General features: G+C 51.9%; 1 protein-coding gene across 2 annotated transcripts; it reads left to right on the forward strand.

The window, feature by feature from the left end:
* Positions 1-3,510: 3,510 nt before the first annotated feature.
* Positions 3,511-26,631, forward strand: Ip6k3 (inositol hexakisphosphate kinase 3). 2 transcript variants are annotated; one of them, XM_029566924.1, is made up of 7 exons: positions 3,511-3,604; positions 9,708-9,807; positions 13,066-13,375; positions 19,749-19,947; positions 21,020-21,183; positions 22,211-22,386; positions 25,498-26,631. In XM_029566924.1, exons 3-7 carry the CDS (start codon positions 13,177-13,179, stop codon positions 25,936-25,938), a joined length of 1,179 nt encoding a protein of 392 aa, XP_029422784.1. In that variant the 5' UTR covers positions 3,511-3,604; positions 9,708-9,807; positions 13,066-13,176; the 3' UTR covers positions 25,939-26,631. The 2 variants fall into 2 exon arrangements, with proteins under 2 accessions (XP_029422784.1, XP_008838370.1); XM_008840148.2 differs by lacking the exon at positions 9,708-9,807.
* The last annotated feature ends 560 nt before the right edge of the window (positions 26,632-27,191 follow it).

A 27,191-nucleotide genomic window follows, 5' to 3' on the forward strand; every position in this document is an offset into this window, starting at 1 on the left:
AGCAAGTAGTGGCCCTCCTCCAGATCCAGGTTTCTTCCAGGCTCAGCCACACACAGGCCACCTTGCTCAGGTGGGAACCCCGCCCCCCAGCCTCCTGCTCAGCTGTGGGAGGCTCCAGGGTTCCCAGAACAGGCATCTGAGAGAAGCCAGGGAGAGAAGGGAGGTAGGAAGGTCGGGAAAGCAGATCACACCCTCTTCCAGGCTAGTAATCAGAGCCGGTATACTCTGGACAGTGGAGGGATGGAACTAAGAGAGGTTCACTTCCTGGCAAACTCGATCAGTCAGCCTGGCTGAGGATCCAGTGGGCAGGCATAAGGCATCCTCTAGCACTTTTTTTTCTTTAGTACTGGGGATAGAGCCTAGGCAAGCTCTTTACCAGTGAGGTCTATCCCCTAATCTACCCCATCCCACTTTCAGAGTTCATTCAGGGCAGTGGGGAACTCCTGTGGTAGGGCAGACAGTCCTGCCTGGGTATGAAGAGGCCCACAGCTGAGGACTCTTCTGTGGAGGTGGGAAAGGAGGTCAGTGTGAAGAGGGGAAGGGAGGGGGCCTCCTGGCTCTTGTCGCTAGTACATCAGTTCAGCAGATCCTGCAAGCCAGACCCTGGAAGGGGCACAGAGGGCACCAAGCAGATGGTACACATGGTAAGGGCCAGGAGCCCCTGGGTCTAACCCTGACTTATTTGCCACCCTCCCCCCACCCAATGTGGGTAGGCATTGAAGAAGACAAGGCTGTGGAAACCCAGGTCTGCTTTGCTCAACAGGGAAGCTTGCTTTCCTGATGGATGGCGATACCGACCTGCAACAGAGTCCCAGACTCTGGGACTTGTGCTTTCCTTTACCACAAGCCATTTATTGAAAAATTCAGAAGGTTTTTATGCATTACAAAGAACTGCAAGTCACGTAGGGTTTGGCAGTTACATACAAAGATTTAGGGTATAATTAGACAAGAAACAGGACACATAACTTTTTAAACAGGTGCCAGCTAGGGGCTACATGTAAAGCAGGATGCTTAAACTTTTACTCAAGGTTACCAGTGCCTATCTGGTAATTTATTGGCCACAGTGTTTTCTTTCTTAGGGTTAAAAGCATGGTAAACTTTTAGCTTTTAGCCCAGGAGTAAACCTTTAACCTGGCCTAATCTCTTAACTAATGTTAGTTATATGTTCAGGACAGGGAGATGGGCTAAGGGCTGTTGACCAAGACACTTTCCCTTAGAGCAAGAAGCTTAAACTTTTGACCAGGCCACATTTCTCTTGCTAGCCCTACAGTGATCTGCAAGACAGGGCTATCAGAGCTGCTGTTTTCAACGTTCTCCCCCCCCCCCCCTTTACCAGAGAATGTAGCCTGGACTTAAAAGTTTTACTCTCATCTCACCCTAGGGCATACCATCCTGGCTTCCTACACAAGGCCATCTGTATGAACTGAGTGCTCCATGGATACATGGAGACACAGGAAGGAGATGGGAAGGCCGTTGTGCACAGGGCTGGGGGACCAGGAGTAGGGGCAGGAACAGGATCTTGTAGCTACATAAGAAAGAGACTGAACCACACCAGGGGCAAGCAAGGTTGGCAAGGGCAGGGGCTCTGCTAGAAAGCCCCCATGCTGTTACACTGTCACCCACACATGGAGGGGTCAGGAGGAACAAGGGGCACCCAGTGTAGTGTTGAGGGGCATGGGCCCGATGTCCAGGATAGATTGAACAACCTGAAGGGTGGAAGCTAATATGGTCTAAGGCCACCTAGACCTGAAGGCGTCCTTCACCATCACACCATCTCTCCCTGGTCTCACAATTGCCAGATCTCACCAAGCGCATCTTCTAAACTACCACCCCTCTCCCTGCCCACCTGGAGGATGACACCTGTGGTCTCTGCTTTTAATCCACTTCTTACAGTCTGCCTTCTTCAAAGCAGAGCCAACCTCTAAAAAAATAAATCTGACCAGGTGTAGTGATGCACGCCTTTAATCCCCATGCTTTGGGGATAGAGGCAAGTGAATCTCTGTGAGATCAAGGCCAGCCTGGTTCCTATAGGGAGTTCCAAGCCAGCTGGAGCTACAGGGAGACCCTGTCTTTAAAAGGATGGATAGATGATAGATAGATAGACAGATAGAGAGAGAGAGAGAGAGATAGATAGATAGATAGATAGATAGATAGATAGATAGATAGATAGATAGATAGATAGATAGACAGAGTAGTGGGTAGATAGATATAGATAGATAGATAGACAGAGAGACAAATCTGAGCCTTAGTGGGCATGGTGGCACATGCCTTTAATCCCAACACTCAGGAGACAGAGGCAGGGGATCTCTGTGAGTTCCAGGACAGCCAGAGCTATGTAGTAAGACAAACAAAAACCCCTGAGCCTAACTTCAGGTATAATGTGCTCTAGTTCCTCTGAGAAGCTAAGGGTGGAGGGTGAGGTCTCCTCCCTCCTGCTCAGCTCCCATTTCTCCTGGTCACTAGTCGCTGGGCACAGCTTCCCCTTCCTGACTGCCCTGCCCTGGTTGCAGCCCTCCTCTACCTTCCTTCCCCCACTCAGCCCATGGCCCCTTTCCTCCACGAGTCTCAGGTGGTCACTTCTTCGAGGTCCCTTCTCAGCTGAGTGGGTGTCCCCCCACTCCCACCCCAGCCCCACATTCTGGAATCACCGGCTCACTTGCTAAGCCCTAGCTGCAGTTCTGACCATAAAGCTTATCTATGGAGCCTGAGGCAGCCCATAGAGGGTCTGGCACACACAGGGGTTTCTAACAGTGCTTTTTGGCATTGATGGGCTGTTGACAGAGGGAAGACCTTGTCATGAGCTTCTCTGGGCAGCCACAGCTTGAGGCAACCAGGGAAGTAGCTGGGAATGGGATAGAGTAAAAAGAGGGCATGGTCCCACTCCAGCCTTGACCTTCATTCTGAACAGGGATTGAAAACTAACCAAGGAGAGCTGGAGGTAAGCTCAGTAAGAAAGCAAGCACCCAGTGTGCCTGACACCCTAGGCTCCATCCCCAGCATTAAATAAATTAATACTTGGCAGGGGAGATGGCTCAGCCGGTAAAGGTGCTTACTGCCAAGCCTGATGACCTGAGTTTGATCCCTGGAACCCACATGGTGAAAGAAGAGAAGATGCAAGTTGTCCTCTGACCCCCACAGGCATGTAATGGCATGCACATGTGCGCACATAATAAATAAATGTAAGAACTTTTAATTAAAAAATAAGTAACTAGATAATTATTGTAGAAATTGGCCCATGGTGCTCAGGGCCTGTCAATCACTCAGGCAGCTGAGCTGAACTCTCCTCTTCCCCCTCCCACTCCCCCTCCTCTTCCTCCTCCTCTTCCTCCTCTTCTTTCCTCTCTTCCCCCTCCCTCTCAGACCCCTGGCCCTGCCTCAGAGCAGCAGACACCCAACTGGCAGCTGTGTATGCCAGCCCAAGGGTCAGGTGGCCTTCCCTCTCCAAGTCACTGGCAGCCCAACCCTCCCAGGCAGACAGATAGCTCCACTTCAGTGGACAGAGTGGTGAGCTGGGCCAGGCCTTTGCCCAACACCTGCAGACCTAAGGCGCTGAGAGACAAGCGTCCTACCTCGCACTCCCCTCCACCCCCAGAAGGAGGCTCTGGTGAGTGCTGCTTGGGCATGGGATGGGCGAGGACAGCCTTGAAGAGCCCTTGATGGTGCCAGGGTGAGGGAGAGAGGGTGTCCTGGCCACAGGCTGGCTCCCACCATGGGGTCTCCTTCCTGTAGGCCGGCTGGGATTGCCCTGTGGAGAGGCTGGTGGCTTGGAATGTGCCTGCAAATTGTGTGTGCTGGGGTGGGCGGGGGCTGGGACAGTGTAGAAATCTAGATATGTTGGCATTTGTTCCTCTTCCATCTTTCCCTGTCTCCTTGGGGTGACCCCTCTCCTTCTCTTGGATTGTTCTGGAACACTCCCTTTGGCCCCCACATGGAGGCCGGAAGGACTGGGCAAGCTAGGCCTGCAAAGGTGCCTGTGGGCTGCAGGTTCAGGGCTGGAGCCAGCTGTTTCCCTCCACACTGGGTTAACCCCTCCCAGAAGCAGGTGTCCTAGGAAAGTCCAGAGTTCTGGGCCAGGGCGGGGCATGTCCTGTCCCATCAGCCCCACCCTTCTGCCTGGGTAGGGCCATGGATGACATCAGTGCCTGTGGGCAGTAGCTGGAGCCTGGGTACAAACTGTCCCCTGGAGAGGGTGAGGCACTCTGGACAGAGGTGTTCACCGGCGACAGAGCAATCAACCCAGAGGCTGGTACTGTCTGCTCCCCTCAACAGTGGCAGAGTCTTGGGGACCTATCTCCATGGATCCTCCAGTCTCCTTTGTGACCCCAAGGTCCTCTGGCCATGGAATGGGACCCAATCTGTCTCTCTCTCTCTCTCTCCCTCTCCCTCTCCCCCTCCCCCCTCTCCGGTAGGGTCTCAGGTATCCCATACTGGCCTTAAATTTTTGATATAGCCCAGACTAGTCTTGGACTCCAGATCTCCCTGCCCCCACCTCTCAAGTGCAGGGATTACAGGTGTGCACCACCATGCCTACATTACTTACATTTCAAAGCTACCAGCTTCTTAATCTTTTAGTATGAAAAATGCTTCGAGAGAGGATGCTGTCAGAAACACTTGCATAGCCTCCACCTGGCTCTGAGAAGTTGTTTTGAGTCTTGCCTTGCTTCATCAGATAGAACTAATACAAAAGCAATCTAAAGTTGTTTATGGACAGTGCATCTCACTAGGTTCTTATAAAACCCCAGTACCATGATCCCACTGACAAATTGCACATCTGCGCCCAGAGGAAGCTGGTTACCTAATTAACTCTTTGCTAGACCAAGAGCCCATCCGCAATCTTAAATCTCTTAAATCTTCATCTCTCTCAGTCTGGAAAGGCCTCACCATTCTAAATCCTTCCATTTTTTTGCCACCCACCAGCTTGAAGGTCCTGTTGTCCATGGGACAGTAAGGATGTGGCTGGGTCATACTGTCCTTGGTGCTGATGGGGAGTCTGAAGCAGGAGTCCCTCCTGTGCTGGTTCCTGGCTTGCCCAGCCCTACTAGGCTCTATCAGGGACCTGAACAAAGCCTTCTCTGCCCCTGGTGCATTCTGGCCCCTGGCCCCCTCCGTCCTCTGTCCCTCTGCACTCTGGGGCTGGAGCCCACCCTCTCCAGCAGCAGCCCCTCCTGCTCAGAGCAGGGCACTTGAATAAATCCTTCCTAGGTAGAAATCCGTATGGTTGCTGTCTTGTTCACTCACAGCCGCCGGGAACAGCAATAAACTTTATGAGCATAGGTTGTTGGGGATGTGGGGAGGGAAGAAAACCTGCATGCTGGTAAAGGGAGGGGGGAGCAGAGGGTGGGGCGGGCAGGGATGGGGGATGGGGCTTCCTGGGTGCTGCGCTGGTCTTCCCTGCCCCTTGCCAGCTCCCCTTCCTTAGTCAATGAGAGAAGGCCTAGATGGCAGAAGAGGATGTGGGGTTAGCCTGTTGGGTGTGGGGACTGGGTGGGAGGTGAAGAAGGACTGGGGCTCTGCTCCTGTGTGGTCAAGTGCACACACAAACAAACACACAGCCTTTCATGCCTGGTAAAGCAGGGAGTGGAGAGTGGTAAGCAGAGACAGAATCCAGCCTCGATGACAACTTCAGAGCTTTTTAAAGACACCTGCCAGGTAGGGGCAGGAGAACTTCAGCTACCATCTTTGTGCTTGGGGACAGATCTGGGCAAACGCAGGGTGTCCCAAGAGTATGTCCTCTGGCTGTGGAGGTGGGTGCTGGCTTTAGCTTTTAGACAGCGTTAATCCCTCTCTGGGTATTCCTGGCATCAATGTGTGTGTTGCTGCCCTCTGCTGAGGAGAGGCTGTCCTTGCAGTCCCCCTGAGAGAGTCACTCCAGAGCTCGCCAGTGCAGGGTGGGAAGGAATACACACACACACACACACCACAATACATGCATGCAAATACACATTCATGCTCCTTTCCATTATTGTACTCCAACCTTTAAAAATATGTTTCTGATGCCGGGCATGGTGGCTCACGCCGCAGGTGGATCTCTGTGGGTTCAAGGCCAGCCTGGTCCACATAGTGAGTTCCAGGGCAGCTGGGGTTACAGGGAGACCCTGTCTCCAAAAAAAAAAAATGTTTCTGGTGGCTGGAGAAGATGACTCAGTAGTTAAGAGCACTGGCTGCTCTTGCAGAGGACCTGGGTTCAATTTCCAGCACCTACATGGTGACTAACAACCATCCATAACTCCAGTTCCAGGGGATCCGATGCCCTCTTCTGACCTCCTTGGGCACTGCACGACACTGCACTTGCAGGTCGGGGCTCAGGGTGGGTGGGGAAGGAGAAGGACCCAGCCTTGCCTCTTAGGAGCAGCCCCTGCAGGGCGCCCTGCACTTGCAGTCATCCTTTCCCCATTTCTCTGAGTGGCAAGCTCAGAACATTGTGGGAGCCGCTAAGCACATTTGTCAGTGGCTGAAGGGCTTCCAGACTAATCATCACAGTATTAAAATCGTATTTGGTCCTCAAGCTGGAGAAACATTGGGAGATTTTAAACATTAAGAGAAAAGGAAAGGAGGAAAAAAAATTCCCTCCCAAAGGATAAAATCGGCAGTGAAATGTTTCTGTGTCTGCGGCATATGAGGAATGGCCATGTAAACCTGAGAATCCTGCCTTTCTGGAAAATAGATGCTCTCTAAAGACACATATTTCAGCCACGGTGGGGAAGGTGATCTGTGAAGTCCCCCAGCACTCCTTCCATATTGATCCCACCCAGCCAGGGTGCCAGGCAGGGGAGGGAGCCAGGCCTACAGCCCCTGAGTTGTTTTTTAGAATGGATTTGCAAGTGCCATTTTTCCCCTTCTGGAAAAATAAGCCTGTGCCTTCGCAGCCTGGATGGGTTCAGATAATGCATGGTCCTTGGTTCTGTGAGGAACTCCAAAGCTCCCCTGCTCGTAACCACCTAAGCAGTTTTAAATGAGCTTCGGGTCCTCTCATCTCTAATAGATTAAAAAGATGCTCCCTCGGGCACCGCGCGAACATTGAATGGTACTTGTCCCGAACCACTGGCTCTGAGGTGCCTGTGAAATGGACGTTGTCGCTTTGGAGGCGAGAGAGCACACCATAAACCATGCTGCTTTTGAATTGTGTGGCCTGCCAGGCTCTACTGCAGCCTCATTACCGCAGCCTCTTTCTTAATAATGTCTTCCCCAGAACACCCTCAGGCATCACCTGAGATATTTCTTGATGGGATTTCAAAGGCTTCAGCCCTCCATAATCTCAGGGGACGGTTCCCTTCCTAGGCTGATCTAAGGGTCCAGCAAACTTCGTGTGTGTGTGTGTGTGTGTGTGTGTGTGTGTGTGTGTGTGTACACACACAGGTGTCTTCCTCCATCACCTGTCCATTATACTTTTTGAGTTGGGATCACACACTAAACCTGGAACTCACCAATTTGGCTAGTCTGGCTGGCCAGCAAGCCTCAGGGATCTTCCTGTCTCTGTGCCCCCTAGTGCTGGGATGATGGGCATGTGCCTCTGTGTCTGGCTTTTAAGTGGGTGCCCGGGTGTGTGGGATAGGTTTAATGTCAACTTGACATACCTGGGTTGAAGGAGACTCAACTGGGGAATTGCCTCCATTGAACTGGCCTGTCTGTGGAGCATCTTCTTGATTGTTGAATGATGTGAGAGGGCCTGGCTCACTGTGGGTGGTGCCACTCCTGGGCAGGTGGCCCTGTGTCGTATAGGAAAGCAGGTTGCGCACAGGCCAGGAGAGCAAGCCAGTAAGCAGCGTTCCTCCACGGCCTATACTTCAGCTCCTGCCTCCAGGTTCCTGCCCTAGACTCCCTGATGAACTATGACCCAAGAGATGTAAGACAAATAAACCCTTTCCTTCCCAAGTTAGTAGTGGTCAGAGTATTTTGTCACAGCAATGGAGAAACAAGCCAGGACAGGGGGATTGAACTCAGATCTTTATGCTCATGCAACAAGGACTTTACAAACTGAGCCACCTCCCCAGCAGTATCCCTAGCAAGCTTCTCCAACAGGCAAGGCAGGGCTTCCCACCCTCCAGCTCCCTCCATTGCCTACTTAGGGCAGATGTAAACCAGGCCCACATTCCCGCTCCTTCCATGCCCCTCCCCTCCCGCCCTGTCTTTTGCTTCCTCCTACACACAGTCCCTAAAGCAGACCCTCTCCAAGCTCCCCAAGGCTGAGCCAGCCTCTCCCCTGCTCCTGGCCCCTTCTTAGGCCCCTCATCCTTCTCCCACCTCAGCCGAGCACAGTAACACCCCTAACCTTTCCATAAGAACTCTCATTATGAGTAACATGTATTAATTATAAAAATTAATAGGATTCATTGTTACGGTTCCACGCATGTATACAGAGTACTTAATTCATATCTACCCTAACTCAGCCTTCACACACACACACCCATCCCCCGCTGTCCTTCCCGGTCCCTAGCTTGTAATTTCAGGTCAACTTTTTTTTTAATTTCCCACATGAGAGAGAACATACTGTCTGTTGTTGCTTTAGTTTGTCTGTTCGTGCTGCTGAGACTTGAGCCCAGGTCCTTGTGAATGTTACACAATTGTTCTATCACTGAGCTACCCCTCCCCAGCCCCTAGGACTCATTTTTCAACATAATTTTCCCCTTACCAGTAACTATGCAATACTTGTTACACTTTCAGTATCTGCTGATTGAGAAAATAAATGATGACAAAAACATCTAGGAATTGGATAATGCCTTTAAATGAATTTGTGTTTTGGTAATCATCACAGTGCTTACGTGCACTTGGGAAATGGCCCCACTTCCTGTGAACTGCTTTTCTAATCTGCAGATCAGGCTGGGGTGGTGTGGTGGGTGGGGTCGTACCTTCACCCACAGCCTGGAAATCCTCACTGCTGATACAGGCCTGTTGTCAAGACCCTCCTTTTGGGTCAGGGAGTGTCTCCCAACCCAGAGGCATACTGGCTGCCACACAGGCCTTGTAGGGCAGCATGGCAGGGCTTGTCCTGACATGGCCAGCCCATGGCCAGCCCAATGACCACCCCAGCAGCCCAAGTTAGCCCCTAAGTCTCTGGAGTGAGGCCCAGAGTTGTTTCATTCAGGACATGACCCAGGCACAGGGGACCTGAGGCCATCTGTCTACTTTCTGGGGCGAGGGACAGTTCTTTACTGAGCCCTTCTCATTGGAGGCAGCTCCCTACCTCCTGTCTTCCCTCATCTGTGCTCCCTCTCCGACCTCCCCAAGGGCTCTTGAGGATACCAGGCAAGGGACCTGGGCTGTGGGACTGTGAGAAGAGATGTGGACCGGAGACAGGAACACTATCTCCTCCGGGAGCAGCTCAGGGTCTCCAGTGAGTGTGCCAAAATTTGGGGGGAGGCGCCCCATCTGCCTTCCCAGCACCCCAGCTGACTCACAGTCATCTTAAGAACAACCGATGTAGTGCCACCCTCGTGGAGCAAACTCCACAAAGGAGCCTTGTGTGTTCTGTCCTTGTGACAAGACTGCAGCAGTGGGCGGTGAAACAAGATGCCTCGACGTCACCAGCTCATCCTCAGGCCTCAGCAAACAGGAACTGGGGAGAGGAGGGAGTGCCCACAATAGACCTAGGGCTCCTGACTTGTAGGAAGCAGAGCAGGGCCTGGGGGAGGAGATCTAAGACCCACTCAGATGACAGAAATAGCCTCAGAAAGGCCTGTCTGCCGAAGTAATTGATTTGGGTCTTCCAGGAAAGGACTGGGAGGATGGAAGCCATCCCTGCCTCAGTCCCACAGGGCTGCAGGCCACACACAGAGAGAGAAGCAGAGGGGAAAACTTCAGACTTCCAAGGTCAGTACCAGCGCCCAGGGAAAGCCATGGGTCACCTCCCAGCCGCAGCCCACCATGCAGCTGCCCCCACCGCACTCAGAACTGCAGACCACACAGCTCAGAAGACCCTCAGATGCCACCTGACCTACACCCTAAGATCCTGCAAGGAGAAGGACCTCAGCTTCCCTATCTTCAAGCCCAGCATTCACCAGATCACTGTCCCCCTGCCCAGTCTCAGGGCTGAAGCTCTGCACTAGTTTGCAGGGCTCGCTCTTGTCAACTGTACCCTCAGAAAAAGCACAACCAGGATGGAGCGGCCAGCCTTGGGGTGGAAATGAGCCAGTGCAGACAGCGATGCACTCCCCTCGGGTGGCTGACATCACAGCTGGGAAGCGGTCTGGAGCCCCTGCCTATCCCCACATGACAGTCTCTCCTCCCCAGCCACCCCTCCAGGATGGGCACTTACTGTCATTCAGTGAGGTGCAGGACAGTGTCCAGGCTTGGGGACAGTGAAACCTGCCCCAGGACTACCTGAGACTTACAGGTGACTCTAGCCAAGTCCTAGTCTCTCTGGGGCTGTTTCCTAGCTTTTATAATAGATCTTGGACATCAGTGATAGCTCTAATCATGCTGGGAACTGGTAAGCACACTCTGGGCTAATGGGCCTTGGTTCAAATCTTTGCTCTTCTACTGACTGATGCACAGAGGGGAGGCTCTCAAACTTCTCTGTGCCTCAGTTTCCTCACCTGGAAATTGGGCTGCTAGCACTAATTACCTCATAGGGTAATTAGGGTAGTTGTGAGGCTTAAATGGCTAATCTAAATTTTTTTTTAAATTTTATACATATGAGTGTATTGCCTGCATGTAAGTTTGCTGTGTCTTGCAATGCCTGCAGAGGTCAGAAGAGGGCATTGGATCCCCTGGAACTGGAGTTACAAACAGTTGTTAGCTGCCATGCGTGTGCTGGGAACCGAACCTGGGTCCTTTGCAAGAGCAGTCTATGCTCTTAACCACTGAGCCGTCTCTCCAGCCCCTTAAGTGGTTAATCTAAAGTACCTGGAATGTTGAGTGGCATACAGCAAGTACTATGTTTGTGGCACCATGAGGGACATGAACACATGGGATACATTGGCAGGCCTAGGCTAGCTTTGGAGAAGCCATACCTGGCAAGTGTGGGGCTGGGCCCAGGGGAGGACAAGTGTGAGAGACGATAGGCTAGCCTCCTTCCAGGAGTGGCTATAAATGAACTTCACAGACTAGCTAGCTGTCCCTCTGGTGACCAGAAGTGCCTCTGCCTGGGGACAGGTGAGTGGGCACAGACTGACAGGCAGGTAATGGGGTGGAAGGTACAATACCTCTATCCATATGGAGGGGCTGTCAAACTAAAGTTGCCACTGGTCTGTGGGCCCCTTCCCTCCCTGTCCACATATAACCCCTTTTCTTCCTGTCTAGGAAGTTACTGTCATGTCAGTAACTTCTCTAGGCTCCCAGAGGTCCCTCCTGTATCCTCTCTGCCTCTGGGCAGAACTTTGGAAAGGCCTCTCTGGGGTCCCTGGCCCATGTCTTGGGCCTCCCCTCCCCCGATGGCTCCCCAGTCTGCCAGACAGATGTATATAGGTGCCAGGCAGAGGCTGCATCCTATTGCCCCTGCCCCTTACAGGTGCCATCTGCAGGACAGGGGCTGGTGAAAGGGCCCCATGTGAGGACAGGAATGGGGCAGACTGAGGCTTTCAACACCCTGGCATGCAGGCAGTTCTGGCAGCTGGCCGAGTCTCTCTAAGCCCAGGGCCTGAACAAATTGATGGGTGCCGCTGTGTGTGGAGCCAGCCAGCCATGCCCAGGGTCTGGAGTGAAGGTCAATTAGAGGGTTAATGATGCCCAGTGCCGCCTGGTCGCACAGCGGCCAGGAGTCCAGCTGAGGGAGAAGTATTAATAACTTGTGGTGACGGCCCTGCTGTGGGAATGTCCTCTCAGACAGGACAAACACACAGTGGAAGAGCCTCTCTGGAGGTCTCCTTGGCACTCTCCAGAGACAAAGTCAGAACGACTTTAGGGACTTGTTTTCCAGCCCAGAATTCCAGCATTTGTTCTAGATAAGGCAAGCCCAACGTGGGAAGCTCAAAGCAAACAGCAGAGCTGGGGTGGGGGGACTGACCCACCTTGCAGGGTCACCATAGTAGAGCCTCTCTATGCTGCAACCCAGAGCTGCAGGGACCTGGGAACACTGAGGCACTGATGCAGGAAATCAAAATGATACAACCAAATACCCAGCACTTTGCTGTGGACACTGGGCAGAATTATCCACATCCTTCTCTTAATTCTGCCCGACTCCACAAGGTAGATAGCACTATCATTTTGTTCTACATATAGAGAAACTGAGGCCCAGAAGACTTTAGTAACCTGCTCAAGGTCACACAACAGTCATATATTACAGGCATAATACAGATCAATGGAGCAGAGCTTTGCCATACAGAAATAAAACGTTGCTGCCAAGCAGTGAGCGCTCAGCTCTGCTCTGCCTGCTTCTTGTTGGGCTGAGGCCGATGTTCCCAGAGGAAGAATGACAGCACAGCAAGGGAAGTCAGGCCCAGACTCTGAGCTGTGGATGCTTACACATGGGTATGTTGTTCCATGTTTTTTTAACCTTCTAATATTTAAATTCAAAAGGTGCATGGTGATATTTAAAGACTCCTTCTCACCTTTGCTCCATGGAGGCAGACAGTTTTTCATGAAAGATTATTCCAGAATCAAGAGATGCAAATTTACAGTCTTGTTTCAGGATCTAGCCTGGGTGTAGATAGGGATTGTATGGGTGACTGTTCTAGTCTGCCTTTGATTGTTGTGACAAAACACTCTGACAACTACCAGCTTGGGGAGGAAAGGGTTTATTTGGCTTACATCTCCCGGGTCACAGTTCATCAGGGAGCCCAAGGTAGGAACTCAGGGCAGGAACCTGGAGGCAGGAGCTGGAGCACAGGCCATGGAGGAACACTGCTTACTGGCTTGCTTCCCTGGCCCCTGCTCAGCCTGCTTTCTTATGCAACACAGGCCCACCTGCCCAGGGGTGGCATCACCCACAGTGGGCCGGGCCCTCCCACATCACTCAGTAACCAAGATGCCCCCCAGACATGGCCACAGGCCAGTCCAATGGAGGAAATTCTGAAATTGAGGCTCCCTCTATCCAGGTGTGTCAAGTTGACACTAAAGCTACCCAGCGCAGTGACCCACTCGACATATCTCTTTCCTGTTATAATTTCTACCTTCCTCTTTTTTTCCCAGAGATCCAGTTGCAGGAGACATCTGCTCTGTGACATTTAGTACAGGCCAAAGAGAAATCCAGGAACCACGGACTTCCACCTCTTGCCTTCCTCCCGAGGACTCTGTGACACCATGGTGGTGCAGGACAACACGGACGTAAGGGACACTGGGGTGGGTGTACGGCTGGAGCCCTTCCTGCACCAGGTCGGGGGCCACCTGAGCATGATGCAGTATGATGCACACACTGTGTGCAAGCCCCTCATCTCTCAGGAACAACAGTTCTACGAATCCTTGCCACTGGCCATGAGGTGCTTCACCCCGCAGTATAAAGGTGAGTGGTAGCAGCAGCCTGGCTGTGCTAGGTCCAGCCACTGCCACAGAGCATTGAGAGAGGGTGGAGCCAGTCCTCTCCCTGGAAGCCAGCATCCCTGTACTGGCATCTCTAAACTCCTTCAAGTCTTGAGGTCAAGAATGTTGATGCCCCACCAGGCTTCAAGGAATAGGGAATGTAGTCAGGTCACCCAGCCCCACTGGGTCCTCAGGGACCATTCTACTTTGTGCCTTGGGAGCATCGTGGATGTGACTGAAGCTAAACATAGGACTGGGTGAGACCTCCTTGGACTCTTCTGGATGCCTAGCCTGGGCAGGGCATGGGAAAGCTGGGACACAGACTGTTTAAGAGATCAGAATTCTCATTCCATGAAGGAAGGGCAAAGGCAGGGGCCAGGCTGCCTTCCAGTGTGTGTAACTGGGGAATTGCAGCATGGTCAGTGTGTGTCCTGGAGCTGAACACAAGGTGGATTGTGGGGAGAGAGAGCTAGGTAGAAGGACCGTGTCTCTTGGCCTTTTTGTCTGATGTCCCTGCCCAGAACTATGGGTAGGAGTCTGGTCCACACTGGAAGTCTGGTAAATGCCACACAGAGTCGACTGCTGGGCAACCAGCCCTGTACCAGGCAGGCACTCAGAGGAAAGAGTTCCGCTAAAGGAGCTTAGATTTCATGGTTATAGGCTGCGGCTGCTCTATTGTTAGAGGGTCTGTGGGGACAGCCATCATGACACCCAGATAAGCCATCAGAAACCCACTGCCGGGGCTGGGGACATAACTCAGTTGGATGTGTGCCTGCCTGGCAAGCATGAAGCCCTCAGTTCTATCCCCAGCATGGCATAACCCGGGTGTAGTGGTACATACCTATAACTCTAGCTCTTGGGAGGTAGAGGCAGGACAATCAGGAGTTCAAGGTCACCTTGGCTATGTATCCATATCAAGGTTCAAAAAATAAAGAAACCCACTGTGTTCCAATGATTAAGTTAACTGCGAAAGGCAGACACATCCACACTGGTGTTTCTCAGAGTAGTTACATTGCCAGAGCCACATGTGGATACATGCTCCTGGATTCCGTTCCAGACCTGTCAGTCAGAATCCCCAGAGTCAGGACACATCTTATTTATCATGGTCCCCAGTGAGAAGGACTGGTGGGGATAAATGTGACTTTTGAGCCCTGTTTCATATGACCAGGATGTCCGGGCCTCAGTGACAAGATGCTCAGCATCTTGCCTTGAGAGACAGAGGAGGACAGTGGGTTTCCTGTGGGGCCTGTTCTTGCCTCGATTGTCCTTTCCCTGAGTCTTCCAAGGCCTCAGGCTAGCGCTGCCTGGCTGGTTGCAGGTCACTGCTCATCTTGTCAGAGCACCCACTGGAATTAATGTCTGTCTTTCTACAACTGAACGCAACCTAGTAAAGGGGTTGCAGGCCCTGGCACAAGGTGGACTTCTGCCAGTAACATTTCTCCCTTGCTTGGCACAGCCCTGAAGTCGAGAAAGACTGCAGGGCACCACCATATACAAAGCAGGAGGGGGTGGACACTCTGGTCTTCAGGAGACTCCCCACCTCACCCCCACTCTGTCTGCCTAGGCTTATACTCTGGTGGGGGTGATAGGGCATTACTCTCAGACATTAGACACCTGTCCAGCACTCTGCTGGGCCTGGCTTCCCCCCACAGTCTAGGACATCTTAGGAATGCCTACTTAGGGTTCTGCTAACTCCAATTACCAATGCTCCCTGACTTAGGAAGGGGTTACAGGCCAAAATAACCATTGCTTTTAATAGATGGAATCTACCACACATCTTCCCTACAACCTTAGCTTAGCATGGGAGTTTAAAATGTTTGCCTCCTAACCCAGAGCTGCACTCACTGCCCAGAGCATCCTGAAAGAGGTCTGTGCCACGTATTGCTAATCCAGAAAAAGGTTAAAACTGAAAAAAATCAAAGGACGGTTCCCCCTGGATACATGTTGTTCACACCTTCATGAAGTGGGAAAGTTGTAGGCCAGACTGAGGCTACACTGAGGACTGCCTGCACTCGGAGCCAAAAGTCCTAGTGAAATGGATGATGCCATGCCCGGGGGCTCTCTTGACTCTGACTTCTTACACATGGTGCTTCTAAACGAAGTGGGAAGCGACTAGGGCAGGGAACCTCCTGGCTCCCTCGGATAATGGATGACCGCCAAGCCTCCTGAAGGGGAGCTGGGGTGACACAGAAATGCTGACAGACTTTGATGACTCAGAGATGCTGCCTCCTTCACTGACCAGAACACGATCCAGGCAGGACGAGGGTCTAACTCAAAAAAATGTACCTGAAAGGAAATCCTAGATCCCAGCAGGGTTCTCATGGGCATTCTTAGGTGCCAGGGGCAGACGGGGGTGGGAGGGGCAAGAAGGGACCAGCAGCTGGTTTAACCAATAAGAGAATGCCTATTCTGGGCCATTGTAAGTGGTTTCCATATCTTGATTCAGTAATACTCAGAAGCCGGCACCTTTTAAAAATATTTTATGTATTATTATTATGTGTATGATTGTATTGCCTGCATGCATGTAAATGCACCTGTGTCATGCAATACCTACCTACGGAGGACAGAAGAGAGCATCAGATCCCCTGGAACTGGAGTTAGAGACAGTTGTTAGCCGCCATGTGGGAGCTAGGAATCAAACCTCAGTCCTCTGCAAGAGCAGCCAGTGCTCTTTACTGCTGAGCCATCGTTCCAGTCCCAGAAGTTGGCACCTTTATGTCTTGGTGACAGATGAGGATACCTGACTTGCCCCGGGTCTCACTCCCAAGAATGGACTCTTGGCTCCATTGATCTACTCCACCCAGCTATACTATCACCCTGGAAATGGATCTGAGTGTCAGTTCAGAAGCCATCTAGCTCAAAGAAAGGAGTGGACTCTCCCAGATCCACCAGAACAGAGGGACTTGATTGCCCACAAGGCTGTCACATAGATTGCCCTTTTTCTCCTGTGTAGGAACAGCCTCCCCAGAGAAAGGGGCCATTTCTGAGGTGGCTGCCACATGCCAACGGAGCCCATCTGTGCCTTCCCCACAATAGTGCCAGGGACTTGGGAGGGGAGCATTCTGAAGGGCAGCACCCTGTGCCTTCAGCTTGCCCTGGACCTTGGCTGTCTTGGGGCTGTGTCCCTCACCTCTCAGTCGGCCTGTCAGCCTTTGGTGAATGAGGATGGATGCTTAGGCTCAGTTGGCTGAGGGTTCGGCCAGATTCGTATTACAGATGGCGGCAGCGGGTGAATGTTCTCATAAGCTTAAAAATAAACACATGATACAATATTCGCTGAGGCTCAGGAAGCTGCTTGGCCAAACCAAAATTGCTGAGACATTCCGGGCATGCCAGTCATGGCAATAAGCACTCCTGTCTGCCCAGCTGGCATGGTCTGAGGCTGAGGTGCATGGGGAGGGCTGTGGCAAGCCTTGATGCTCCTGCTCCAGTCTCAGCAGCAGATCTCTGGGAGCCTCAGGCCTCCAAGGTCTAATCTCTTTAGACACAGTGGCTCCTGACTATACAGCAACAGCCCAGGCACCAAGGAGTTCTAGGTCAATGGCAGGCAGCCTGGGCTTGTTCTCAAGGGAGATCCCAGCTGAGAACCCCCTCTTGGTGGGCTGACTTCGGAGCAGACCTGAGCTGAGTCCCAGCTGGGTGAGAGAGGAGAAACGGAGGGCACAGGAGCTAGGAGCGGCCGGACAGCGAGCCCATCAGAGGCCTACAGAAAGATGAACTGTGGGGACGTGGAGCTGGCGGTGAAGCTCTGACATTATGAGAAATGGAAATGACTTTTGGGTTTTATTGGATGGGGGTTATTTGCACCTCCACTCGCCTGCCTTTGTGCAGGCTCTCAGACAAGAACAGCCTGGGGACGTAGGGAAGGTCATGTTCTTGTCTCTCCAGGGAGGCCTCCTGGGCACAATTCACCCAGAACTGTTTTCCAGCAGGCATGTCACCATAGCCCCTCAAGTAGAAAAGGCCAGGGGGCTGCCAGATGGAATGTGAACTTTACAAGACCCCAAAGGGCACTGGTGTAACTTCCTGGAACAACCCCCCCAAGCTAAAAGGACATGAACTTGCCCCAGGACATATACAAGGGCCAATTAACTCTCTTCTCTCCTCACAAAGGTCTGACACTGGCTTCTAGAAGGTCAGTTCTCCCTAGAACAAACATAGCAACCTCCTACCCAAGGACTCAGGGCTGGAAACATAAACCCCAAGCTCCAGCCCTCTGTGACGACAGCGCTCTCCCAAGGGAGTGGACTTGTGGCTTTTCTGTCCCGTCCACGGAACAGAATGGCCAGAGCAGGTGTACGTGGGACACAGCAGGAGTGTCTCTCATGCACGCATGGGTAAACATAGTGTAATGATCTCAGACTTTCCCTATGGAGCCCTCCGCACTATGTCATAGAGTGTCCCTTCTTCAGTGCCCATGTATTATTGTGTGGCCCTCTTAGAGCTCCATCCCACACTCGCTGTGTGACCTTGGTTCAGACTCCTCGAGCCTTGCTTGCACCATCAACAGCCTTACGGGTGTGTTGTAACTTAGAAATCACAAAGGAAAAGCAAACGGTGCCAGCCCGGTAGGTGGAGATGAGAAAATGGTCACTGTTGTGATCATGTCCCCAGCCGGCCGTTCTCATGTACAGAGCATGGCTTGGTTCAAGATGAACACTGGTGTCAGGTAACCTAGAATACCGTAAGTATTACTGCTATTGTTGTGACTTCACAGGACACTGGGGTCTGGAAGGGGCTGAGGAAAAGCAGAGTTTTTTCAGGGAGTTAGAAAGAACTGAATGTCCCTCCCAGGCTACAAAATTAGGGCACTGGGAATCTGAGATGACAGGACTGACCCAGGGAGTCCACTGACTATAGTGTAGGTGGCTCTGGAGAGAGAGCTACATGCTGAATTGTAGAGTGGCCTTGGGAAAAGTCACCCCTGCTCCAGGGTGAAAACCAGCACCAGTCCCTGCAGTTTCAGTAAGAATAGCCACTCAGGCTGAGGATGTGACCAAGGGACCAGGGGAGAAAATGAGCGTGGAGCACACAAAAACACATGGCCCAGCCTCCTCTCTGTTAGAGTCCCAACCGAAAACAAACTGTATTCATGAGAGTTTTTGCAAGGAGCTATTTAAAGAATGCATACAGGCTTGAGGGTGCACTCAGGACCTGCAGCCCGCCCCCTCGGGCCCTTAGGGGAACACAACAGTGTCTGAACACAGACCCACGCACACCACAGTAGAATAAGTACTTGGCCTTCCTCCCCCAACCCTCCCACGGCCCCACTGACCAGTCATTGGGAAGCAGCGCATAGGGGGCCATCAGAGCACTGACCAGGATCTCCTCAGCACCAAGCAAGTGGAGCAGCTGAGGGGGAGGGCAGAAAGCAGAGGATGACAAGTTCTCCAGGTGTCCTGCTCTCAAAGAATCCTGTGAGGCCTGTCTGTGGCACGGCTCTATGGCAAGGCCAGGCAGATAGCAGGAGATGCCCACAGAAGCAGGCTCTGGCTCCTCCATCATGACAAGGACTCCACAGGGTGACCAAGGAACGCTCACGTGCCTATCACAGCTAGCTTTGCGGCCCACTTTGTGTCTGAGGAGAATACAAAACAGCTATGCATTGGATGAGCTTCTGGGGGATCCTTGCCCACACAGCCTGCAGTGTTCCTGCCTTGATTACCAGCTGTGCTGTCAGGAGGTACCACATGTTAGGGAGAGCTCTTCAGACTAGTTTCCTTGGAGAACCATATCTACTCAAAATCTCCATGTGTGGATGTATCTGACCAAAGATAACAATCAGGTACCAGTGTAAAAGGCCGAGGAGAGGACTAGGGGATAGAGTCCCGAATCCAGCAGCTGCCTCTGGAAAGCCTGGAAGAGGCTCGTTGGATGAGGACAGATGAAGGGAAAGAGATGATAGACAGAGATGAGGAGGAACGGGGGAAGGGGAGGGGCCCCCTGGAGATGGGAGATGGGGGGGACTTACCTTGATGGAGAACCAGCTCTGAGGAGCTCCAGGCTGGCCACAGTTGGGTTGACTGACCCTGATGTGACGGGAAGGTACAATTGTGAAGGCAGGAACCCAATTCTAGAACAAAGGGACAGGGCTGGCTGTGTTAGTAGCAAGGGGTGAGAAGTGGGGTGAAGCAGAGCTGGTACCTCCATCATCCGGGTTACTTCGCACAAGCTCCACAGCAAGGCTCCACATTCAGCACCAAGACCAGGTTCAGGCAAAACCACACTTGTCTGAGACTCTTCCTTGCAAGAGGAGCTGGGGAGAGAAGGAGGCTGCCCAGGGCTAGTAAACTAAACTCAATGGCTGTCACCCATGACCTATGGTCCAGTGTGCTCCTTCCTCCTGTGTCCTGCAGGTACCATCACAGTGCGCCTCCAGAGAGACAGCAGGGGCCACCTCAGCCTGGTTGCCCACCCGCTGAAGGAGAACCAGGAGTCCTTCCCAGTTTCCTCAGAATCGGCTGCGGTGGCCATGTGGCAGACACTCCAACAGACCACTGGTAGCAGTGGCGGCCCACGTCCCCTGGTCCAACTGGCCCATTCATTCAAGGAGAGGTGAGAGTCACTGGGCAGGTGACAGAAAGTAGGGTTTTGTCCCTGTGCCTACCTGTGCCCAAGGCCAACCATTCCACAGGAGGGTTGGCTCTGAGAAAATGAGAAATTCAGACAAAGGATCTGTCTAGAATTACCAATGTGGCCAAAGAAAGGGATGGATTTTCTCCTCCGTTGCTCCTGGGGAGGGGGTGGGATTGACACGTGGTTTAGCTCACAAGTTTCGCAGAGGCAGAGCAAGTATTTTGTGCCTACTTGTTTAATTAAATACCTGTTTCACTGAGACCATGAAGTGTCTCTGAGGGAGAAGATGCAGACAGAAACCCCAGAATAGTTTATGGAGACAAAGTGTGCGTAATTTCTTCTGGTCAGCTCTTCCCTTAGGTGTCGGTGGGGAAGGGACAAGGAGGGGGAGTCCCTGAAGAGAAAGGAGGCCCTAGGGGCCTGAGGACTTCAGAGAGGTCTGGGGGGTGGAGGAGGCACTCTGATAACATTAGCTGACTTTTCAGGGTTGAAAGGGTCTCTGGGGTTTAAAACATTTATGGGAAACAAAAGGAGCCAATACAGTAACAATGGCACCCTTCCCTCCAGAGTCACAGATCTAATTAAGTTCTTGGCTTGGCGTCAGGAAGCAACGGGCTATCTCCACTTGCAGCTGGGCTGAGATGTAGAGGGGGCACAGTCTGTATGGGATTTTGAGGTCTCAAGGATGTAACCAGGACATAAGTCCAGAGGATTCCAGGTGTGTGTGTGGGGTCCTCTCCCCCACCCTTATCCTCTAAGATCATTCATAATCCCTACTACCTAGGACTGGACCTAAATCATCAAAGCCCCCTTGCGGGGGAGGGCAGGGAGCAAAAAGCCAAGTCTGGTCCCAGGTACCCAGGTTGAGCAGGGAGGCACTCAGGAGCCTATGGTATTTCTGGTGGCTTGGTAAGAGTATCCTATGTAGTAGTAGCCTGGGCGACTTTGTCAGAGCCTGTCTCAAAAAGCAGGGTGGTGGGAATAAGCACCCCTTCTCCGACCTCTGGCCACTGTTGCCGGGACTATCTTCGAATGCTTCCCTTGTCCACAGCACAGCCAAGGTGCTCCTGAGGTCCAACTTCCCCCTCAGCACCCAAGTGGAAGGCGCTAATGGTAACCAGGTGGAGAGGAGGAACTTCAACCCCTGGGGCCTGCACTGCCACCAGGCCCACCTGACCCGCCTGTGCTCTGAGTGCCCTGAGGACAAGCGGTGCCGTATCCTTGTGGCTGCACACAGTTCCCTGGCCCGGTGGGAGCTGAAGGGGCCAGGGAAGCAGAAAGAGGAAGAGATAGAACAGTCATGGGATGGGTGGTAAGGGGAGACAGACAGACAGACAGACACACACACACACACACACACACACAAGGAGATGGGTGGGGACAGAGAGATATAGGGGTCATTTGAAAGCATGAACCCACAAGCCCAGGATCTAGAATAAATCAGATCCCTTTAAAGGAAGACTCCAAAGGATAGAGCGGGGACATCTGACTAGGAACCAAGCTAAGCAGTCTTTCTGCTGGGCCCCTGCCTGTCCCTACCTGCAGCAGCAGGGATGAGGTGGGGCTGAGTCTCCATGGGGGAACAGGAAGTCCGAATGGGAACAGGAGGAAGCTCAGAGGACCAGCGAGTCCCCAGCTCTGAATTCTCTTCTGTCCCTCTTTACAGCCCATAGAATTTGGGGGGTGGGGACAAGTCCTTCATTAGAGGACCCCAAGGAGAGGCAGACCCTCCCCACTCCCCACACAGGGCCGTGTACTCAGTGAGCAAGTTTAGGTAGCTCCACGGCCTTCCTGCAAAGGGCAGCCAGCTCCTCCTGCCGTCTTTACTACACACATCTGCCGCCCTAATCCCTAAGAAGCTTTTGGAGGATAATCACTCCACCAAAATTAATATTTCTGCAACTCATCTCTGAAGCGAACATCAACCCCTTTGTCCCAAAAGGTACTGGCCCGTTCAGTGACTGGAGCTTTCAACCCTATGATTTTCTGCCATAAAATGTAAATTGGGCATGGCCTGCTAGGGATTTCACGCCTGCATTTAAATTTCAACCTCAGAGCAAAATGGAAAAAGGTTCTCATAAACTCCACCTAAGTAAATGGACTTATTAAAGCAGTCTGCCAGGAAACACGTTTGCATTGTTAATAGCCAAGCCCTTGGGTAAGGTGGGAAATGGGAACTTTCAGGCAGCCTCAGATGCTGCTAAAGGATATCCCCAGAGCCTCCTTAACTTAGTGTGTCCAGGGTTCCTGCTGCTAGAAAATGTGGTGTCACAGTACACTCAGCCCTGCATTCTGGATCTGAAGATGGGGACCCAGCAGCACGGGGATGATGCATCTGAGGAGAAGAAGGCCCGTCACATGAAGAAGTGTGCGCAGAGCACCTCAGCCTGCCTGGGCGTGCGTGTCTGCGGCATGCAGGTAGGTGCAGAGGGCCTGTTGCGGGGGTCAGGAGCTGGCAGCCTAGCAGGCACACAGGCCTGTCATCCCCACCCCTCGCTCCCCAAGGAGCTCACCACGGGGAGGGAGCAACAAGGACGTTGGAGACTACTTTCTTAGCAAGTAGAAGCAGTCTTTAGTCTGTGACATGCTGGCGGTTTTGTTTTGAGACAGGGTCCCTATAACCCCAGCTGGCCTGGAACTTGCTATATAGACCAGGCTGGACTCCCTCTTACAGAGATCTGCCTGCCTCTGCCTCCCAACTGCTGGGATTAAAGGCATGTGCTACCACACCCAGTCCCTTTGGGGTTTTTTTGTTTGTTTTAAATGTATCTGTTTATTTACTTATTTATATATTTTTTTAATTTTTTGGTCTTTTTGAGACAGGGTCTCCCTGTAGCCTCAGCTGACCTGGAACTCACTATGTAGACCAGGCTGGCCTTGAACTCACAGAGATCCACCTGCCTCTGCCTCCCAAGTGCTGGGATCAAAGGTATGCACCACCCCTCCCAAGCTGTTTATTTTTTAATTTTATGTGTATGAGCAGTTTGCCTGCATGTATGTAAGTATACCACATGCATGCAAAGTCTGTGGAGGCCAGAAGAGGGCATCCTGTGAAACTGGAGTTACAGACAGTTGTTAGTCATCATATGGGTGCTGGGAACTAAACCTGGGTCCTTTGCCAGAGCAGCCAGTACTCTAACGACTGAGCCATGTCTCAGCCCTGTTTTGTTTGAGACAGGATCTCATATAGCCCAGGTTGGACTCAAACTTGATACGTAATCAAGACTGACCTTGGACTTTGATCCTCTGGCTTTCACCTCCTGAGTGCCAGAATTATAGGCGTGTGCCACCTTGCATAGCCTTAGGCTATTTTTTGTAGTGCTGGGGATGGAACCCAGAGCCCTGATGGGTAGATAAGCATTCTGCCACTGCGCTACATCCCCAGCCCTCACACTGCGTAGTCTAAAACTCAGTGTCATAGTTCTAGCAGCTGAAATTTTGTGCTGTGGCCTCATGGGTCCTGCTGTGTTGGGAAAGATCTTTAACAACAAAGCAGGGGTAGGAGCTGGAGAAGAGCTAAGAAGGTACACCTGGCCCCACATTCTCTGGCCTGATGGAGCCAAGCCTGGCCCCTTCAGATGCAGTAGCAGCCTGTTTGAATTCTCATTAGTCCTCTTCTGCATCCAACCTTTCTACTCCTTTTTGCTGCCTAGTTGGGTTATACAAGAGGGAAGGTGGGAACCCATTGTACCCAGTCACAGGGCTGGCTCATTTCCTGACGGTCAGGGCGCCATGCCCCACTGTTGCTGCTCTTACATGGCCCTGGCTGGGCTGTAGGAAAACAGGCAGGAATACCACTCCTCCACCCCTTCCCTCTGACAGTTCGTCAACTCAAAGCAAAACCAGATTCTGCTTTGATGGTAAATGTTAGAGCTTTCCTTAATTGAAACTGCCACCCCTTGAAGCTGGAAGCCGAGTCTATAAATTCATTGCACAGATGTCCCTGGGAAGGCTTGGAACACAGTCCTCAAGAGAATAGAGTGGGATGATTTGTGGAGTAAATGGAATCTCTCTCTGGACCTCCAACCTTCTGCAATTGATCTGATTTATCTAGAAAGTGATGCCTGTCTTGTGTTTACGAAGGCTAATTTAGCGGCTGATCACCCGCCCACAATCAGCCCTCCCAACGCAACACCAAACCCATCCTATCTTTCTGATTTGTTTTTCAATGGGAACACACCATGTGCTGTAAAGGCAAGAAAGGCCCCAGAAACTTTTGGCCAGGTGCGGATGGCACTGCCCAAGTGTGCCAAGTTCCCCTCTGGCTGTGGCAGCTGCTGGCTTTTGACTCAGCCTATGCTGCCTTCTACGTTGTCTGGAAGGTGCCCCCATCAGCATCTCTCCCCCATCAGCATCTCCCCTCCATCTGCTACCTTCTAGTGGCTAAGACCTGTCAAGTAGAGATGTGGGCAAAGAAGAAGGGAACCACTCGCCCTTCAGGGAGGCTGTGCACCTCTCTCCCCATCTCAGGGTCTCAGCAGCTGTGCTTGCTGCCTGAGTGCCCACCTACATCTGATCCAGCCAGTTTCTTTACCTCCAAACAGTTCACCCCACTCCCCCTCAGGAACCATTCCCACTCCCTTAAAATCTGCCAGAAAGGAATTTTATCAACTTTGTTTGGGGAGAATTTAATCCAGCTGGCTTTCCAAGTCCATTGGATGAATTTTCAGGTTCTTACGGCAGCCTTCCAGCTTGGGCTTGCTAATACTTGAATTCAAGAGGGCCAGAAGCCAAGCAAGACTTAAATCACAGCTTGGATGTTGACACCGGAAATTCACAAGAAAGGTGATACAAACCTCTGCCTGGTGTTCGGAGAGTCACCTCTACGGGTGAAGAATTTTGGGACCTTGGATTATGACTAGACTTACATGCAGAGGGCTTTAAAATGTTCAGGCCACAGTGGGGCACGATGGAAGGCCATCTCCAGCGCATCTCAGCCACTCCTCCCCATCTCCTGAAAATCGCTTCATATATTATGAGAGCTTGTATGTCATCACTGTAGCAGAGATTTCTTTTTGTTGTTTCATTAGGTTAGACAGGATCTCATGTAGCATAGGCTGGCCCCAAACTCACTATGTAGCTGAGGATGTCTTTGAACTTTTGATTCACCTGCCTGTAACTTCCACGTGCTGGGATTATAGGTGTGCACCACCAGGCCCAGTTTATGCTAGGGATTGAAGATAGGATCTTCCTGGGGGCTGGAGAGATGACTCAGCAGTTAAGAGCACCGGCTACTCTTGCAGAGGACCCACGTTGGATTCCCAGCTCCCACATGGCGGCGAACAACCGGCCTTAACTCCAGTTCCAGAGGATCTGATGGCCTCCTCTCACCACCATGGTCATTGCACACACAGGTGCACTTACATACATGCAGGCAACACACTCATACACATAAAAGAAAATAGGATTCTCCTGTATGCTAAACAAGCATTCTATCAGCTGAGCCACTCCTCCAGCCCCAGGAGTGATTGTTGTTCTTTTCACATTTGCTGTCTGGTCTTCACATTTTCTTTCTCTTTCTAATGTAAGGTTTATCAAACGGATAAGAAGCGTTTTCTCTGCAAGGACAAATACTATGGAAGGAAGCTCTCAGTGCAGGGCTTCAGACAAGCCCTTTCCCAGTTCCTGCATGATGGAACCCGACTGCGCAGGGAGCTCCTGGGGCCCATCCTGTGCCGGCTTCAGGAGCTCCTCACTGTCATCCGGAGCCAGAGCTCCTACCGTTTCTACTCCAGCTCCCTCCTCATCATTTACGATGGGCAGGAGCCTCCAGAAAGAACCCCTCAGGAGGCCTACAGCAGCACTCTGGGTAACCCCTCCAAAGTCGACATCCGTATGATTGACTTCGCTCACACAACATACAAGGGCTCCTGGAACAAACATACCACGTATGAGGGACCAGATTCTGGCTATATTTTTGGCCTGGAAAACCTTATTGGGATCCTGCGGGATATCCAAGAGGGAGAATGAAATTTCTTAGAACTCTCTGTAATTTTCTGGGCTACAGATTTTGCAAAGGGACCCAAGCTATGGTCGGCTAGATCTGCCCCCCGCCCCCGCCCAGAAAGGTCTTGTAATAATCATATCTACCTTCAAAAGCCATCTATCTCTACGCATGGCAGATGATAGTGACAGCTGCTACAGAGATCTGTTCTGCAGGCAGCCCCCTCCCCCGGCCTCTTCTGCAGTGTGGGCCTCATCTCGGAGCAGACAGTGGCAGCACTGTGGAAGTCACCGGAGGGTGCAGCCTGGGTCAGAGGCCAGCACTGCAATGCTGCAGGGTATCTGCATCCCTGAATGTTTTCTTATCATATCTTAGTTCTCCAAAGCCATGAGAGGGGAAAAAAATCTCTCCTGGAAGAAACCTTGAAGAATGGGTTGCCACATGCTGTGTGGATCGGCCACTCCATGGACAGAGTTACTGAATGCCTCTTGCCTTCTATGACAAGTAGACAGGGGCAGGAGGAGGTGAACACGTTTGTCTATCCCACCTGCTTTGTACCCGGGTTCGTAGTGGACAAGAGCATCCTGCTGGAGGCTGTAGCTCAGTGGATGTGTGAGGCCCTGGGTTCAGTCTCCAGGACTGCAGATTAAGAATAACAGCAATAGGCTAGGCATGGTGGCATACGCCTTTAATCCCAGCACTCAGGAGGCAGAGGCAGGTGTATCTCTATGAGTTCGAGGCCAGCCTGGTCTCCATAGCAAATCCAGGCCAGCTGGGGCTACAGGGAGACCCTGTCTCAAAAAGATCAAAAAACAAAACAAACAAACAAAAAAAACCAAATAATAACAGCAATAATAAACACGAGTAGGCAAAGAAAGGTCCAGGCTGACCCTGACTCCCTCTTGGCAAGTGGGGGACAGGGTCTCCACCGACTTCTCAGGCCTGTTGGAACTAGTCTGTGATCACAGAACAACTCTGACCACAAAATGCAGCTTCCAGTGGGGGCAGAGTGTACCCACAGAGCCACTGGTATTAAACTGTATTCTCCTGCATCTATTAATTTGGGGGGAGAGGAGTAGGGGGGATCAGAACCAAGGAACCTGGAGTGCGACGGAAACCCAGGGCGATGTTTACAAGACTGGTGGACAAGAGTAAATACAAAACCAGAGCAAATGGGCCTAATGAATTCCTTCTCCTGCGGCATGGAAACTTAATACAATGCCCTGGAGTCCGCGCTGAGCTATGCTCCCCAATTAGGGAAATAAATTTGTTAATAAAA

Source organism: Nannospalax galili, unplaced genomic scaffold (assembly GCF_000622305.1).
Source record: "Nannospalax galili isolate Female #2095 unplaced genomic scaffold, S.galili_v1.0 scaffold538, whole genome shotgun sequence".
Classification (NCBI taxonomy): domain Eukaryota; kingdom Metazoa; phylum Chordata; class Mammalia; order Rodentia; family Spalacidae; genus Nannospalax; species Nannospalax galili.

Bases quoted from the DNA above. Each gene is read 5' to 3' on its own strand.
- Ip6k3 (XM_029566924.1), top strand. From the start codon at position 13,177: ATGGTGGTGCAGGACAACACGGACGTAAGGGACACTGGGGTGGGTGTA. The intron at 19,948-21,019 runs GTGAGAGTCACT...CCTTGTCCACAG, and splicing joins GCCCATTCATTCAAGGAGAG to CACAGCCAAGGTGCTCCTGA. The intron at 21,184-22,210 runs GTATCCTTGTGG...TAGTGTGTCCAG, and splicing joins CCCTGAGGACAAGCGGTGCC to GGTTCCTGCTGCTAGAAAAT.